The sequence below is a fragment of the Aegilops tauschii genome, chromosome 2 (genome assembly GCF_002575655.3).
Source record: "Aegilops tauschii subsp. strangulata cultivar AL8/78 chromosome 2, Aet v6.0, whole genome shotgun sequence".
NCBI classification, from domain to species: domain Eukaryota; kingdom Viridiplantae; phylum Streptophyta; class Magnoliopsida; order Poales; family Poaceae; genus Aegilops; species Aegilops tauschii.
Window position 1 is genome coordinate 120114893 of NC_053036.3, and position 18779 is coordinate 120133671.

At 44.6% G+C, this 18779-nt stretch overlaps 2 protein-coding genes across 2 annotated transcripts; both read left to right on the forward strand.

Annotated features, from left to right (window-relative positions):
* The first annotated feature begins 1140 nt into the window (after window positions 1-1140).
* Window positions 1141-11218, forward strand: LOC109738466 (ATP-dependent RNA helicase DEAH12, chloroplastic). Its single transcript, XM_040401815.3, has 3 exons — window positions 1141-2321; window positions 2568-5721; window positions 9870-11218. Exons 1-3 carry the CDS (start codon window positions 1512-1514, stop codon window positions 11144-11146), a joined length of 5241 nt encoding a protein of 1746 aa, XP_040257749.1. The 5' UTR covers window positions 1141-1511; the 3' UTR covers window positions 11147-11218.
* Window positions 11219-16572: 5354 nt separating this feature from the next.
* LOC109738465 (uncharacterized) lies at window positions 16573-18260 on the forward strand. The gene is made up of 2 exons (XM_020297561.4): window positions 16573-17821; window positions 17921-18260. Exons 1-2 carry the CDS (start codon window positions 16847-16849, stop codon window positions 18071-18073), a joined length of 1128 nt encoding a protein of 375 aa, XP_020153150.1. The 5' UTR covers window positions 16573-16846; the 3' UTR covers window positions 18074-18260.
* Window positions 18261-18779: the final 519 nt, after the last annotated feature.

An 18779-nucleotide genomic window follows, 5' to 3' on the forward strand; every position in this document is an offset into this window, starting at 1 on the left:
AACGTTTATGCTAACCCTTCGCACACATGATGTAGAGGATCATATCTTAAAGTGAATTCATAAGGCTAAAGATATGCCTATTTGAGTTCACAAATAGGGATTCATTACCCTTAAAGTTTAGGTAAAAGGTTTCCCTTTTTGAATAGTTTGAATTGCTTACTATATGTGTTACGTGGTGGTAAAAGGTTTCCCTTTGTTATAAAATCCTAAGCTAATACTTGAAAGTAATATAATATCAGAGTAGTAATTAGTGAAAGTAGCTTTTGTTAATGATCTAACCACAACATTGGCTACTTTGAACTTTTCTCCTAAGAAAAAAGCTATTTTTAAATTTATATGTTGTACTAGTTACAGTTGTGCTCTTAACAGAGTGCACGAAACGATGAGCGGTGCCCAATTGCGCGACATGGCAAAATAAGCAACCAAACAATAATCATAGGCATTAATTCAGTTAAGAGATGCAAGCATACTTCACTCATGCATACGCTCGTTGCACCATGGCTGAGCTAATCTCATTTTCCCTCTCTCGAGTACTCGTAAGCACATGTATCATAAAGTAAAAGAAGAAAATAGTAAGACACCGATCCATGCGGCAAGCAACAACAATGATTGACCAGTTACAAACACATGCTATTTGGGTGTCATCCATCTATCCAACACCCCAGAAAGGCATCTAGATCACTACAGAAGAGCCAAGGCCGAACTCCAAAACCCAGCCTCTTTGCACACCATAGCAACCACCCGCCTCGTCGACGACAAAGCATGCTGGTTAAAAACCACATCGTTGCGATGTTTCGAGAGTCCCAAGCCACGAGGATCAAGATGGAGTGAAGGACCCGATTATACTGACGAAGCAGTCCTTGAGCATCATCAATCCAATAGCTTATCGTCACGGTAGGGCCTAGTCAGCCCTTTTCTAGACACACACACGACTACGTCCTAGACCAATCATGTGAGAACGCAGCAGATCAAAAAGATGGTCGATATTTTCATCGTGCTAATTAATCACAAAAGGTGAAAAAGCCCTAATGCAGCAACCCACGGCAATCAGACATCCATCACCCTTTCTTTATGGCCAACCAGACAAAAAACTGACAACTCGTCGATATACAAGAACCTGGAATAATGTTGGCAGCCGATACACCCCGAGAGGGGCAAATGGCGTTGTATATGCCGAGACCTAGCGGAGAAAAGACCGTTTCTCTCGCAAGTTCATCGCACATCAAACACAACACAAACACAGTATGGTACACATTTCGCGCCTCATCCGGGTTGATTACAATACCGCCTGGATACCCAATAGTTTAATTTTACATTTTTTTTTCTGAGAGAAGCCGTACATATCTTCCGGAGAAAAACAAAGGCCCAAAGGAAACCTCCGCAAACCCTCGTCGCGCCGCTGCCGCTGCCGCCACCTCGCCTCCCCCGACGCACCGCCGCCCCCGCCACCAATCCTCCCTCGACGCTCCACCGCCCCACCGTGCCTCTCTCGACGCGCCTCCGCCGCCTCGATGCGTCAATCCAATCACTGCCGCCCCTTCCGCCCGCCGGACTGGGGTTCTCCGCCTCCGCACTGCCGCCCGCACCACCAGCAGAGCCACCGCCAGCCGCAATCGGCCCCGCGGTTCGCCGTCATCCTCTTCCGCGCGGGCCCCAACATCTCCACCCCGACCGCCACTGAGATTGACGCGCTCGTCGCCGATCTCCCCTCGCCGCCCCCCGACAACCTCTCCGTATTCTCCTCCGGCCGCGACGCCGCTCGCCTCCTCTTCCGCTTCCTTCCCGCCGCCGCGGCCGCAGCGCGCGAGCTCTGGTCGCTCCGCCTCGAGGGCCTCCACCTCCTCACGCCCTACCTCCCCAATGCCGCGCTTGCCGCCCACGCCTTCCCACTCATCGCCTCTCTCTTCGCCTCCCACGCCTCCCGCCTCCTCGACACCGACCTCGTTTCCCGTTCTGCCGCCCGCTCTGCTGAGCTCGCAGCCTCCATCCAGTCTCTGGAACACCGCCTGCGCAGTCGCAATTCCGTCCGCGACTTCGACCAGCTCCATCTCCAGAAGAAAACATTGGAGGCCGAGAAGGACTTGGTAGATGCCAAAATTGCCGAGTACAAAGCATCAATGAGTTCCATACGGCGTGCCATGTTACGTGGGACCGATGATGAGGAGGAGGAGGGGGTGGATGTGTTTGGGATTGGGGAACGCGAGGATGTGGACTTCGCGAGGTTGCACATGATGATGCTTCGTGAATGCAGGAGACTCAACGAGGGGCTACCAATTTATGCATACCGCAGAAAAATTCTCAATCACATTTTTAATAATCAGGTGAGGACGCGTGTTCCTCTGCAGTTTTATTTGTGATAGCATTGCAAATTTGTAGTGTGAGCCATTCGATCCTTTATGAACTTCACTCTTAGCTGTAGTTAGTCTGTCTCATGACTCGAGTTATAGGTACCGCATATCAAAACTTCCCTTTATTTAGTTTGACTTTATTCTTTTTTTGTGAATTATCAATTATGACATACCATTGCAAAACTCGTGACCCAAATTATGCAAGCTCTGTTTCTACAGGTTATGATCTTAATTGGGGAGACTGGTTCTGGGAAAAGCACACAGTTAGTTCAGTTTCTTGCTGACTCAGGTCTTGCTGCTAATGGCTCAATTGTCTGTACTCAACCTCGAAAAATTGCTGCCACGTCATTGGCACGTAGAGTGGATGAAGAAAGCAACGGCTGCTACGAAGACAATTTCGTGTTGTCATATTCAACCTTTTTAAATTCTCAAGACCTCAATTCGAAGATCATATTTTGCACAGATAGTTGTCTTTTACATCACTGCATGAACGACACGGGCCTGGATGGCATTTCATATATCATTGTTGATGAAGCTCATGAAAGAAGCTTGAACACTGATCTTCTTTTAGCCTTGATCAAGAAGAAGCTGCTTGATAGGTTGGATTTGCATCTCATTATAATGTCTGCCACTGCTGATGCTGACAAACTTGCTGACTACTTTTATGGCTGTCAAACATTCCATGTTAAAGGGCGAAATTTTCCTGTTGAAATTAATTATGTCCCAGATGTATCAGTGGAGGCTTCCTCCAATGCTGTGCCAAACTCTATGTGTGATGCTTGTGCAACTGCTTCTTATGTCAATGATGTTGTAAGGATGGTAAGCATCATTCACAAGAATGAAGAAGAGGGTGCTGTCCTTGCTTTCTTGACATCTCAGCTGGAAGTTGAATGGGCTTGTGAAAATTTCAGCGATGCAAGTGCCGTGGTACTTCCTATGCATGGAAAGCTTTCCCATGTAGAACAGAGCCGTGTTTTTAAAAGCTATCCTGGAAAGAGAAAAATTATCTTCTGCACGAATATGGCTGAAACATCACTGACAATAAAAGAAGTAAAGTATGTTGTTGATTCTGGACTAGCCAAGGAGAGCAGATTTGTGCCCAGTAGTGGTCTCAATGTATTGAAAGTTAATTGGATTTCCCAAAGTTCTGCTAATCAACGTGCTGGCCGGGCAGGTCGAACAGGAGCAGGGAAGTGTTACAGGCTTTACTCTGAAGCTGACTTCAGTATGATGGATGTGCATCAAGAACCTGAGATCAGGAAAGTTCATCTTGGCACTGCTGTTCTAAGAATACTTGCTTTGGGTGTTAAAGATGCACGGAAATTTGAGTTTGTTGATGCCCCAAATCCCGAAGCAATCAGTATGGCTGTGAAGAATCTTGAACAGTTGGGTGCTGTCAAACATAGACTTAATTGCTTTGAGCTGACTGATACTGGACGCTACCTGGTCAAATTGGGGATTGAGCCAAGGCTTGGGAAAATTATGCTTGATTGCTTTGATGTTGGTTTGAGGAAGGAAGGTGTAGTTCTAGCTGCTGTTATGGCAAATTCTAGCAGCATATTTTGTAGAGTGGGCACCGATGAGGAGAAACATAAAGCTGACCTTCAGAAGGTCCGGTTGTGTCACCGAGATGGAGATCTTTTCACTCTACTTGCTGTTTATAAGAAATGGGAAGATGGGCATGACAACAGAAATATGTGGTGCTGGCAGAACAGCATCAATGCCAAGACCATGAGGAGATGCCAGGAAACCATATCAGAACTTGAAAACTGTCTAAAGCATGAACTGAACATCATTATCCCAAGTTATTGGCGTTGGAATCCCGAGGCTCCCACTGTGCATGATAAGGATCTAAAGAGAATTATCCTATCATCACTTACAGGTAATCTTGCCATGTTTTTAGGACATGAAAGGTTTGGTTACCAGGTGATTTCGACAGGTCAGGTTGTGAACCTTCATCCCTCATCCTCATTGCTCAATTATGGCATCAAGCCAGAGTGGGTTGTGTTTACAGAAATTTTGTCAGTCCCGAATCAATATTTGGTATGTGTAACCGCTGTTGATCATGATGCCTTGTATACAATTCACCCGGTGTCTTTCATTCAGCATCTGGAGGAACAAAAATTGCAGATAAAAGTGATTAGTGGGCTCGGTACTAACTTACTGAGAAGGTTTTGTGGCAAATATGGCCAAAATCAGCAAAAGATCATCTCGCGTCTCAAGGAAGATTGCAGGGATGACCGAATAACTGTTGAAATTAACTTTCAAAATAATGAAGTTGTGTTATTTGCTACGGAACAGAATATGGAAAAAGTCTTTTGCACTGTCAACAGTGCTTTGAAATGTGAAGGTAAGATATTGAGGAACGAGTGCCTAGAGAGAAATTTATTTCCTGGGAGGCCTGGCAGTTCTCCTATTGCACTATTTGGTTCAGGTGCTGAAATCAAGCATTTGGAACTTGGGGGGAGGTATCTAACAGTAGAGGTTTTGCATCAAAATGCTCATGATATCGATGACAAGGAGCTTATTTTCTTGGTGGATAGTATTGTCTCTGGCGTCGCTAATTTTCATAAATCCACTGGAAGTTTTCGGATAGCCTCAGATGGAATTAAATGGGGGAAGTTTACATTTCTGAAACCTGAAAATGCTGAAGATGCTGTTTCAAAACTCAATGGCATAGAATTTAATGGTTCCTCATTAAAATTAGTTCCTGTATGTACTTCCGATAATCGAGGATTACCATTTCCTGCGGTGAGAGCTAAATTATGTTGGCCACGTAGATACAGCAGTGGACGTGCACTTGTAACATGTGCCAGCGGGGAAGCTGAATTTGTTGTAAATGACTGCTTTGCCCTAGGAATTGGTGGAAGGTATATTAAGTGCAGGGTTAGTACTAAGTATGAGAATTGTGTTTTTGCTGAAGGAATTCCAATGCATGTCACTGAGCCAGAACTATATGATGCTTTTCGTAGCACAACAGCAAGGAGAATCCTTAATATCCGTTTGCTCAGGGTCAAGGGAAATGCCATAGCTAGCCCCTCTGTTTCTACATGTGAAGAAGAACTGGTCAGAGAAATTTCTCCATTCATGCCAAATAAGAGTTTTCCTGGACAGAATTTTCGTGTTGAGGTGTTTCCTCCGGAGGAAAATGATTCACTGACAAGAGCAACTATAACTTTTGATGGAAGCCTTCATCGAGAGGCTGCAAGAGCACTGGACCATCTTGAAGGGCACTTTCTTCCTTGTTGTCAACCTTGGCAGATAATACAGTGCAATCATGTGTTCCATAGCACTCTGTCCTGTCCGGTACGTGTTTACAATGTTATCAGCCAGGAAGTTGCTTCTCTGCTTGAGAGTTTCCAAAGCCAAAAAGGTATGCCTGCATTCCATATCTCCTATCCACTTCGATCTTTTTCACTGTTCTATGGTTGAATGACATTCCAGATTTTGGTTCATTTATTTATTCTTTCTGTTTATTCATTTAGTCAGTTTTATATGAGTTGGCAGACTTTTGAGCCATCTTTTTCCTGGAAATTCATCAAGGCCCCTTATCTCCTTAGGACTTTGCTTTGTTCTTTCTCTAGTTTTTTGTTTGTTATATGTTTTTGCCACTACTGAAGACCCACTCTCATTCTCTCCTTACTTCTACTGTAATTATGCTGATACCATTGCTCCCTTCTTCTCAGCTATATTTTGCCACATCCCCACATTACCTTCAGGTTAGCTCTGTTTGACTAGCCAGGGCAAGACTTCACCCGAAAATGCCCTTGTACTGCTTAAGTCTATTTAGTGATTCTTTGAGCATCTGGACCGTGGCTTGCAAGCTGATACATTTATTTTGGGGTCTGCAAGACCTTATTTAGACCATGCTGATGTATTCAGGGTGGGTGAAGTAGAAGATAACTCATGTAGAAATTATGGATTAATAGAAGCATTGTATCTCCCATGTCATTTTCAGTCACTCTTTGTCCATTCACAGAAACGGTGAAAGAAAAATATTGAGCAATATAGCACTAAAGAAAAATCAGCGACATAAGCATCAGGTTTCAAGATTTTGCTAACTCATTTTCCAGATGTCCATCACAATAGCATCAGGTTTTAAGCAAGCATCATAAGCATGATAACATTGTGAAAGACCTGTTTTTCAGGTGATCCATCAGAACTAGCTGCCTAACATCAGATTCTACTTATCAGTACAAGTCCTTGCCATCTTATTATCTAGCATCATTACAAAAGCATCAGGTTTAATGTAGCTTCACAAGTTAAAGTTAAAAAACGTACCTTCGCAGCCATTACAGTTTTTGGCATCATTATGAGCCATCAGGGCACATAAGCATCTGATAAACAATCAAATTGCAAGTCTCTTCGTGCTCCTTGTATTGCATGCTGGGCAGCAGTGGTTTTTGTAGTTGGCTAGCATGCCACTGAAGTTTCATGATCATCACATTCATTACTTGGTTGGATCCTAGTATTGCAGGCTTGCAGCTTTCTCCCCATCTCCTGACACTTCTTTTGCCTCTTCTTTTTGTTCCGGCATCCCTTTACAATGGTTCAAATGTTGCATGCCAACTAGTGTTGAATTAAGCTAACATGGAGCAAGATTAATTTGAATCAATGAAAAAAATAGCGCGCTATAGCGCCGCTAATAGCACGCTATAGCGTGTAGAGAATTGTCTCGCTAAATTAATTTATGTACAATGTCTCGCTAATAGCACGTTGTAGCGCGCTATAGCACGCTAATAGCATATTTTTAGGGGTCGCGCTATTTTCTGTAGCGCGCTATTTTTTTCATTGATTTGAATGCTTACCTTGCAGAGCTTGCTCCAGTGCCTTCTAGCTGTACAGGTTCCTTGCAATGTTTCATCATATGACTACTTATCCACTGGAGCTTCCTCTCCCATGCTTCTAGTCCACATCTCTCATGCCCCAATCATGTTCCTTCTTGGCCTCCCAGGAGGTCTGTTAAGAGCTTTTATTATAGAGGTCTCTGAACTGAAGGATGAATCGTGAACCCTGGATCAATTAACACCCACTGCATATTCCCTGTCATAGCTTTGATATTATCTGCATAAGCTGCTTTATAACTCTGCACTGTGTAAAATTCATCATACAAGTATATAACCTTCAGCTCCTCTAATTGAAGTGATGAACACATCAGGCTCACATTGCAGTACAGAAACTTGCCACTGTTTGCCGCTGCATGTTCTTTTCAACAATTCAACTGGATGCCTCCACTCTATGCCATTCTGTCAGTGTCAAACTGTCAATACACTTCAGCTTCATGGCTTGAACCCCTCTTCTGTTTTAGCACCAAACCCCTAGACTTTGCATTGAGTGCACTGACAACACTTGGTAAGAATTTGAGACCTTGCTATTATCGAGTCAACCACTGGAAGAAACTTCAATTTCTTGATCTTGCTGTTAAGTCACTCGGCAAGATTAATGTTAACATAGTGCACCTTGCATATCTCATTGAACTCGCTTCTGCTCCATATGTGGGTCTGATGTATGCTCAAATACTTTGTGACTGGTGTTCGGCTAAAACCACTATTTTGTTGATGTGTGAATAGCCATAAGAATCATCTATTATCGAATCCCTTCCCTCTACTGTATCTTCGACCATCAAAGGGGATCATACCCTGGGGATTACAAAATAACAAAAAAGTAGAAGTGACCGAGATGTGAGGGAAAAACTTTTGTTTCAGAATTCTGGAAAGACCACCTATTTGTTTGTTTACCAGGTTCAGCACAAAATCATAAATCAACTCCTATGAAGCTGCTATTCTAGCATATTTAATTTATAGATGCCTTTTCCCATCTGCTGACCTTATTCCAAACTTTGCTCACAGTATTTGGTGTTTAAGTACCTTTTTTGTACTTTTTTAGTCCCCTTTTTACCAGGAATGCTCTTACACCTTGTTTCTCTTCCAAGAATTGATTTTGATTCATTCAATTAGATCCCAAACCCAATTCTGATGGATCTGTATTTTATTCTAAAAGATTCCAGTTTCATTATATATGTTTGAATGTCACATGAAATGGAAGTATTTGTTCTACGAAATTTTGCATTTTAGAATTCGTGCAAGTGGGTCCCACATACTTGTGCAGATGGCCTTCGTAAAACTTTGGATTTAAATTTTCAACCCCACGTTCACACTAAATTTTCCACAAAATTATTTGAAATATCATGGTCCACGTGCTGGGGAGTAACTTTGAGCTTATTTGGTGGATCAATTTATGCAAGTGAGTCACACTAAATGTTCGGCACAAGCCGGGGCACAGGGTTGTTCTGCCCACATCCTGGGATGTCCACTGAAGGGGAACCTGACCCTTGTAACACTAGCCTCCTAGGAGGACTGTACTCTCCCCATCTTTTCAATGCAATGAAGTGCAAATCCTTTGTGTTTTCTTGAAAAAAAACTTGTGCAGATGGATTTGTAAAACTTGGTATTTGAATTTTCAACCTCGTGTTCACGCCATAAAATTCTCAGGAAATTATCTAAATTTTTGGGGAGTGACTTGGTGCATAGAGGAGCAACTTTCTGCATAATGCTGAGTCCATTTGATTCTTTGCTGATAGTTAAGTTGTTTGGACATATTCTAACTCACTGGAATTGGGTTTGAAGTTTGTGATTCCAACTCTTGTGGTAGCCAAACACCCCTATTTCTAGAACCCAATTCCAGTTCTTTAATTTAGGCCCAATTCATGAGAGCCAAACAAGGTAAATGCAACAATGCCAAGGAGATATGGCCTAATTAATGTGTGTAAACATGCCAGAGTAGCCATGTGTAATCTATCACTGGCTTGCTTGTTTCCAAGGTCTAATACTGCAGGCTGCATTTGCCAGCTAAGTATTTTTGGAGTTTTTGTAGAATGCCGTGTTTTTTTTTAAACCATAGTTTTTAAAACTTGATGTGTTTGGCGTCAGCAAGTACCACGTTTTTTTATAAACCATAGTATCTCCGATACTGTAGCATTTTCGCGGTATATTAAAAAGAGGTCTTGCCCTCTTTTTTAAACCAAACTGAGGAAACTATGGTTTGTAGAAACAGGAGTATTCATTGCCCAGGCATTGGAATACTGTGGTTTAACGTCGCCACGGTTTTGAAAATACTGTGCTGCAGTAATTTTGCATGGTGGCAGTATATGCATACATACAGCATTTGTATGGTGTGTTGGTCCGTTGGTTTGTAACTACTTCCTGTGTAAATTCAGTGGTATGTGATGTTTGTGCTCAGATGTAAGTTTCTTTTAAGTACCACTGTAAACTTCACTGGCAGATACACTAATATATGTAGATTAGCTGCGAGACTGCAACTAACGTAAGCATCCAAGAATATGTAGCATTAGTAAATAGGGATGTCCTGTTCCTTGCCTTCATTACCCTGAATCTCATGCTATGCTGTTAATCTTACATAGCTCCGTTCCCACCTTTGTATTGTTTGTTTAGTTCTTTGAGACTGCAAAATATTTCTGTCTGCTGGTGGGCTTAAAGTCATATCTTTTTCTACTTCATGCAGGTGTATCTTACAATTTTGAAAAGACCGAGAATGGCATTTTTCGATTAAAGCTCACAGCAAATGCCACGAAAACAATAGCAGATTTGAGAAGGCCACTTGAGATTTTGATGAAAGGCAAAACCATAAACCACCCTGATCTGACATTAAGTGCAGTTCAACTGCTCTTGTCCCGTGATGGTGTAGCACATTTGAAATCAATTGAACAAGAAACTGGTACTTACATTATGTATGACAGGCAAAGTCTAAATATTAAAGTCTTTGGACACCAAGAACAGATGGCTGCAGCGGAGGTGAAATTGGTTCATGCACTTCGACAACTACTTGAGAAGAAGCCTCTTGAAATTTGTCTTCGTGGCCACAACCTCCCTCCAGACTTGATGAAGAAAACGGTAGAAAACTTTGGAGTTGATCTGGAAGGGTTTAACAAAGAGATGCCTGAGATAAAGGTTGAGTTACACCAACACCGCCATTTACTTAAAGTTTGGGGCAGTAAGGAGGATAAGCGAAGGGTGGAAAGGATGATCTTTGAGTTAGCCTCCTTTAAACACAGTTCCCTGGTTCAACTTGCATCAGAGAATGTTGGAGGCAAAGAAGATAATCAAAGGGTGGATTACAGTGAGCCGTCAGAGGATGCATGCCCTATTTGCTTGTGTGAGATAGAAGATCCTTTTAGGCTTGAATCATGTGGGCACATGTTTTGTCTGGCTTGTCTGATGGATCAGTGTGAATCTGCGATGAAATCACATGATGGGTTCCCTATTTGTTGCCTGAAAACTGGGTGCAAGGAGCCTCTCCTTGTTGTAGACCTGAAGCATCTCTTGTCAAATGAGAAGCTGGAGGACCTATTCAGAGCTTCCTTGAGGGCATTTGTTGCATCTAGAGCAGGAATGTACCGCTTCTGCCCAACACCTGATTGCCAATCCATCTACCAAGTGGCAGCTCCAGATGCAGAAACCAAACCTTTTTCTTGTGGGGCTTGCTATGTGGAGATATGCACCAAGTGTCATTTCGAGTATCATCCTTTCATATCATGTGAGGCTTACAAAGAATACAAGGAAGACCCAGACTCGACGCTGCTTGAATGGCGCAAAGGGAAGGCGAATGTGAAGAGCTGCCCTTCCTGTGGATACACAATTGAGAAAGCTGATGGCTGCAACCATGTTGAGTGCAGGTGCGGCAGCCACATTTGCTGGGTTTGTTTGGAGAACTTCAGGAGCAGCGAGGAGTGTTATGGCCATCTCAGGTCTGTGCACCAGTCCTTTGTGGACATTGTGTAAATGTGTAGTAGAACCCAGATGTAGTTTCAGAAGGCAGGCCATGGCCAAGTAATGAATTACTGTTTCTAGTTACTTTTTCGCTTCTTGTTTGCCATGCCATTTCATTCTGTTCCGTCTGGGTGAGGCTCGAGAGGGAGGTGTGGAGGCAGAGAGAAACTTGTGGTGAGATTTGTCTCCCGAGTGCAGATCAAGCTCAACACTGCATCCTTATATCCAGCAAGTTATTGCCTCATACCCTCTCTAGATTGATCTCTGGTACTTTTTATTGTCTTTCTTGTGACATCCTTTTGCCCCTTTTATGGAAATAAGTTATTCAATTTTATTTCTTGCAGGCTTATTCTCTGGATCAGAGTTTTTTCTGGTGATGTTAATGGGGCTAGATCGAATAATTGGACCATTCTCATTGGAGACCATGGTATTTTGTAATACAAATGTTTGTTTACTTCATAACATTCAAATTCATAGTTTGCTTTTAGATTCAAGTTTTTTTGCTTTTGCCTTTCGTGCACATGCTTCTGTTTAAAGGGAAGAAGCGGACCGGGGGCACGCAAAGACATTCACGCAGCAAGTACAGTCTGCTATTGTCAATGCTTGCCGAAAGGTCTACAAGTTGAAGAGCTATCTAATTAGTCCTAATTTTCAAAAATTGATTTTCAGCAATATTGATAGCTTTTCTATTGTTCTTTTGTTTGCCATACAGGACGATACATGAGAAGCTAGCCGCCATTACTGATCTGCTTGTGAAAATGATGTCAGGGAAATCCTAGATTCGGTCATTGAGGTTAGCAAAGAGGTTTTTTAGTGACAATGAGCGAAAAGGTTCCAGATATCACCCTTGCATGGGATGGGAAATTTACTGAAAATAAGGGTGCTGGAATTGTAGTCCACTTAGCTGATGAACATTTGATTTATGAAAAAGTGGGCTCCATACTGACATTTGTATTATTATTATTTGCAAATTTTTAGTGGAAACCAGAAAGACTTGAAGATCCTAACTCGAGGAGGAGAGATGCTAGAACTTCGTTATGCCAACGGACACCCGGAAACCATTTGCTATGTCCGGTTCTGCTAGTCAGGTCTGTAACAAGTTGATATACTTATTGATTTTTTTTTAATTTTATGAGTGTAATAGCTATTTTAGTTGTGTGAATGTATGGATGGATTTCTGTTTTGTTCTGCTGCACTATATATTTGTTTTACTTCCTGTTTCCTTAGAAAATACTAGTACAGTTGCTAGATTGGAGATGTTTTTTTAATGGTACAAAAACATTTTTGTATCTATATTTATTGGTGTTGAGTGCGTCTCTAGAGTTAACTGTTAATTGTTTAGCAGAAGCTATGCAAAGACTTTGAGTAGAGTAAGTTACATGGTATAAAAGAGGATCTGCAAAAATGTGCAAATCATACTATACTGTTATTTTAACATCTTATTAGCCATCACTATGGTACATGCAATTAACTATGTTTCATCACAGGTCTACTAAAAATAAGTTAATCCTGTGTCAAGGTCCCATGAAAAGTTGCTAGCCGTTGGAGGGCGTCATGATATGTTGATGGAACATGCTTGGGATAAGACACATGTAAGTTGTACTACATATAACTTCAAGGAATCATCCAAAACCTTTTTATTTTGGACTGCAGATGGCACGAAATCTTTACCTGGTAACTACAAGGAATCATTCAAAACCTTTCTGTTTTGTACTTGCCCATGGAAGTAGATTTGGCAGGCAATGGATAACCATGGCAGAAAAGTGCTTACCACTGCACCAGCCATTCTGTTGTGTAGCTCTTTCATTGTTCCTTTGTCACTGTTGTCCTGAAAAGGAGAAATAGGTAATGTACCTCCAACAGGAAGGCTTTTGGCCTGTGTTAAAAAAAGGGAAAGGAGACTGGATCATGAAATGGATCTTGTGGCTTTAGAACTGAAGCAGTGAATAGGGTACATAATGTATACTTCCCCTGTCCGGAATTAGTTGGGGTCAATGGATGTATCTAGACGTATTTCAATGCTAGATACATCCGTTTGAGCGACAGTAATTTCGGACGGAGGGAGTATTTTGTGATATAATATATTCATCCTAAAGATGGAAACGGGGAGAAGTGGCAAAATGTAGAAGGAAAAGTGGGGTCGACAACTTCCTGCAATATATCTGTACTGTAGCCATCCAAGACATTTTAATCTCACTTAAAAATCCGCTGTGCGGCTTCCTATCATGATCTTGAGACATTGAAATGCTTGTAATTTCTCAAAATGAGAAAACCAGGTAGTTATATAATTGTTATGACGGTGGTGCCACAATATCTTGTCCTGTGAGTGCCTGTCATAGGAACAAAATGAAAAGACTGTCAACTGATTTCATTGTTCAGACTTGTATTTGATAACCTGGGCAGAAAACCAAACCCCTGGGTGCTGTTGGTGTGAGCCTTGCACTTGTGGATTTCCTTCCTAACAATACTTCATCTGACTTTGTTTTGTCAAGGGTGCACAATTGATCATCTGTGTTTCTAACTTTCTACACTGCATTCCACACCCCTTTCTAAGTTCTAATCGGTCACTGAGATTCCTTTGGACGAACTAATCTTTGCACTTCTTCAGGATCAAACATAGCATCAGCGCACTTGTCTTCTCAAAGGGCGGCGGCAGACTTCCTGAATGAGGGCGTGGAACTTGTTGTGGAACTTTGGGAAGCTGACAGGAATGCGAGTTCTACAGAAGCCCTGCAGAGAACGCTTAGTGGGGATTTGCAAGGTGATTGGTGTGGTTGTGCAATCTTGGTTGCCCCTTTATGGACGAAAATTTTGCAGGGTGGCCTCGATTCAAGGAGGTGATTGGTCGCATGGTGTGATCCTGATATTACTCATGTGGAGCAGCATTGCGCATGGTGGTTTTGATGTGAGTTGACGGATAGCTGTTGTAAGGCGATCTCAGCTGCCATTCGTGGATACCATGCGACTAGGTAGGGCAGGAGAGTTGCTGCTGCGTTGGGATCATGGAGGTGGAAAACGTGCAATGTTCTCGTTGCTAGCCGAACGGCTATGCATAGTTGAGGCTTCAGTTCTTCAGATTGCTTTACATCATGTATGTAGAGCTCACTTTCCTTGTTTAATTTGTTCACATGAAACACTCAATTTGCCAGTGTAGTTTTCCTGTGTATCATTGCGAAAATAGATATAAGCTGATGTACAAAATCAACGTGTGCGGCATCGATGTTTTTTTTTTCGGAACTACCGACAGGGATGCAGCCTATTTCTCACCCAAAGATAGTACCCATCCAAGTTCAGATCGATGTAAGAACCGTACTGCAGTGCGATGATTTGTGATCGTAGTCATGCTAAGCAAGTAGAACCGTACTGCAGTGCGATAATAATAATGTTTATTTGCAGGTTGTGTGGTGGCGTTGTGCCCGGCACAGAATGCGTGGAGGTTTGCTGCACCACCACTACTGAAGTGGTGAGGGAGAAGTGGAGACGACATGGCAAACACGCTGTGTTGTGTTGGTCATTCAAGTTCGCCTTCTATTGTATTACTAGGATGTCCTTCAGTCCTGCATATACCATATGGCTGCTACTACGCGTAATCCGGCTGATGCAAAACCGAAGATAAACCGCCTCATACACCGTTCGATTAGATAGATGAGAGCCGTCCGTTCGACTTCAACTCCTCTAGCACACGCTGCAGTGCAGTCCCAGCCCGCGCAACTGGCGCTTGACTGCGGTCCAACAAGCCTGCGCAACTGGCGCTTCGTCGTGGTGGTCGTTGAAGCATTTCCGATGTCGTCGTGATCGTCGAAGCATCACCACGACCATTGAAGCATGCCTTGTTGCATGGTTGCGGTCGTCATCACTGTCATGGCATACCTCGCCGGCCTAGTCGTTGAAGCATTGTTGTGGTCGTCGAAGTCATCATGATCATGGAAGCATTGCCACGGCCATTCATCGACGTTGTCGTCGTCGTCGTTGAAGCATTGTTGTGGTCGTCGAAGTCGTCATGATCATGGAAGCATTGCCACGACCATTCATCGACGTTGTCGTCATCGTCGTCGAAGCATCGTCACGACCATTGAAGCATGCCTCGTCGTCAACGCTGTCATGGCATGCCTCGTCGCCCTAGTCGTTGGCGCATTTTTGTGGCTGTCGAAGTCGTCATGGTCATGAAAGCATTGCCACGGTCGGGATGACTATGCGCTCGCCTCCGCTCTCCTTCCTCCCGTCCGCTTCCCCGTTTCGCTGGCTCATCGCTGTGAGGAGCGTCGCGTCAGGAGGCTGGTGGATGTGAGATGAAAGGGTGAGGTCGTGACTCGTGAGGATGAGAAGTGAATGCATGAGTAATGACTTAATGTTGCAATAGGAGTGGTAGAAAAAAAGGAGAGCTGAACGGCCTGGCCGCCTGGGCGGGCCTGCGTCCCTGGTTGATCGCGCGCATGATAGGAGCCGCACGATCTCGCTCGATCGGACGACGCGCGAGGCGGTTTGCGCCAGCGAGAAATCAGTCGGATGAAAGAAAGCGTTTTTCATACCATATATGCAATCTGCTTGCTCAACCACGGTAGTTGTTTTTTAGGCCTTGTTCAATGCAAGAAAAAAAATCGTTTTTTTTGCATAGATGCTTATTTATAGAGGAACATCCCTCTTGTAAAGATAAACATTGATGCTTAATAAAAACTTGGTTCACTTTTTTTAGGAACATATGTACCGTGCTTTGGATCTAAAATCCAAAAAAATACAAAGTAATTATAGTGACTAAGAATTACAATGATATCTGTCGAAAACATCTATGTGGTATCAATCTTTGCAAAACGAAATACTCCAATTTTTTCAGTAAAAGGACTGCAATTAAATCGAAGCAGCGATTCGATCACCCTTTCGCTCACATGAATTTGACTACCAATGAAGGTTTCTGGAAGCCCCATGAGTCGTACATCCAAAGAGACGGGAAGCCTTAAGTGATCGGCTTGGATGAACGTTTCAAAGTGTATGCCGTTGAATCACAAGATCTTCACTATGGTGTTGAGGAAAAAATACAACTCCAGACATAATCAAACCAACGAAAACAGTTTGACACAATAACATAAATTCATTACCGAATAATCGGATGTGCGAGACACAAACCTCTCTAGTTTCGTGGCACTGTCAGAAAAGAACGAGAATAGCTTTATTCTCACAAAACCATGCCGGCGAAGAACATAAAACTCTTAAAATCCAAGGTCCCAACGCCAGGTGGCAGCCGGGAGGCGAGGGGAAAGTATATGCGGGCGATGCCGGCTCTTCTCTCAAGAAACCCTCATGTACGTATATATTTTGATAACCGGGATCCTACTTAGACTCGGTTCATTTTATTAAGCAACTTGCATTGTATAAGATGGCCAGGTGAGAAAAGAAAATAGGTACTAATTGCCACCGGATAGACGGCCGCAGGAGAGCATTTCCGAATAAAACTGTTCACCCTCCCACCAGCGGAACAAAGGAAATAATCGATTTCTTTCGCTGAAATAAAATCCCTCCTCTTACTTTTCTTGTCTCCTCTCTCCCGTCCTAGCCCGTGAGTTGACTTAGTTTTGCTCACCGCAAGAAATTAGACGACCTCTACAATCCGATCAGAATTTCGCTTCAACCTGTATTCGCCCTGCAAGGCTGCAACTGCGTCCTCGGCGTGTCATCGGCGTGCAGCTGAGGCCGCGGCGAGAAGCTGAAAGCCGCGCCATGGAATTGGAGGCCCCGGTGGTCGAAGCAGATCCGGGGAGAAGGATCACAAGAGGAGCAGGAGGCGGCGGCGGCGGCGGCGGCGAGGGGGAGGGCCCGGCTGGTCGAACCACCCTCCTGCCCTGCCCCAACTGCGACATCCAGGTGGTGCACAAGCTGGCGCAGCTGCTGCTCCCGGGCCTGGTCGCGGCGTGCGTCGACAGCACCCTCGGGAGCCCCTCCTCCGCGCTCGCCGTCCAGCTGCGCGCGGAGCTGGTGCGCTACGTCGCGCACCGCAGCAGCAGCCCGCCCGAGGCGGAGGAGGAGGAGGATCCGATCGACCGCGATGACCCGGCCGAGGCGCTGGCCGTCTTCCTGGACGACTTCGCGGGCAGCAAGAGGAGCGTCGCCGTCTCCATCGCCGGCTGGCTGCCGTACCTGGGCGGCGGCGACGACGGCCGCGACGACCGGATCGAGGACCTCGTCGAGGAGATGGAGGCGAGCCGCTTCTGGCCGGTCGAGAGGCGGGAGGCCGTCGCGCGGGACCTCCTCCGCGGCCTGGACGACGGCGGCGGCCGGTTCTGCTGCCGCGACGAGCTGGAGACCCATGAGGAGCTCGCCGACCACGTCGCCGCGCGCTGCCGATTCAGGCCCGTGCGGTGCCGGAACCAGGCCCAGGGCTGCCGGGCCGAGGTCTCCGCCTGCCGCGCCGACGCGCACGACGAGGCGTGCGCCTTCAAGCTCCTCCCCTGCGAGCAGCGCTGCGGCCTCGCCGTCGCCCGGCGCCAGATGGACCGGCACTGCGTCACCGTCTGCCCCATGAAGCTCGCCAACTGCCCCTTCTACCAGCTCGGCTGCGAGTCCGCCTTCCCGGCCTGCAACCTCGGGTCGCACTGCGCCGAGTTCCTTCGGCCTCACCTCCGCCTGCTCCTTAGTCCCAGCAAGATCGGCGCTGATCGTCTGGATCCGGAGGAGCGTCTTCTACGGCTGGAGAAGGTGTCCATCTCCTCTCTTCTACTGTAGTTTTCTAACATTGCTTGCTTAATTTATTGGCAAAATACTGGTAAAACTGATGCTACTCTATGTATGTTTCAGTATGATTCCGATGGTGCATTGGGCGAAGCTTTGGACGTGAGGTCTCTCACCAAAGCTCTTGCTGAGCTAGAGAAGAAGATGGACGCTGAAGATGGTTCCCCCGGTTACACCGGAGACGACAACAAACAGCTCTGCACTAGTTTCGTTCCCTGATGCAGAATTTTTTGGAAAAAAAGCATTTTTGTTTCTTATACACTCCCTCTGTACCATAATATATATGTCGTTTTAACAGTTCAAATTGAATTGCTAAAACGAAATATATTATTTTAGGGGGGAGTATTTTTGGAAAGCACCACACCTTTTTTTCTTGAACAATCGGCAGAAGCGTTGTCCTTTTATTCAGAAGAACATATAATTTGTACAAAAAACGATAATCTCATTAATTAAGCAGTTTATACAAGGTTTGCGAAAAGTTTAAGTGCTACAATGGAGTAGGTTTTACGTTTTATGCTCTCAGCATTATTTGTCTCGAATGCTTCGCGCTGGTAGTAGTCCAAAGTGATGCCTCTTTCTTGATGACATCAAGTAGCATTGTGGGCGTCGCCGATTTATGGCAGAAATTTCTAGCATTTTCTCGTTTGAATTCATCCAAGAAATGACCATGTTGCGGGAGGCAATGGCCTTCTATTAGGCTTGTTGTTGCTTCACTTGTTGATCCATCATTCTTCGAGCGAGCACTCCGCCAACTAAGAGGAGTTTCGATGGCATCAAGGCATAGCCACTACTTGGTCAAGTTCTATAGCCTTAGGGTGAATCCACACTAGAAGAGAAGATTGCCGTAGATTTTTGCACTCTTTTGCACAAGGGGCAAAGGCCATGATTTTGCCAACTTCGCTTGGCTGACTGATCGGCGGTCCAA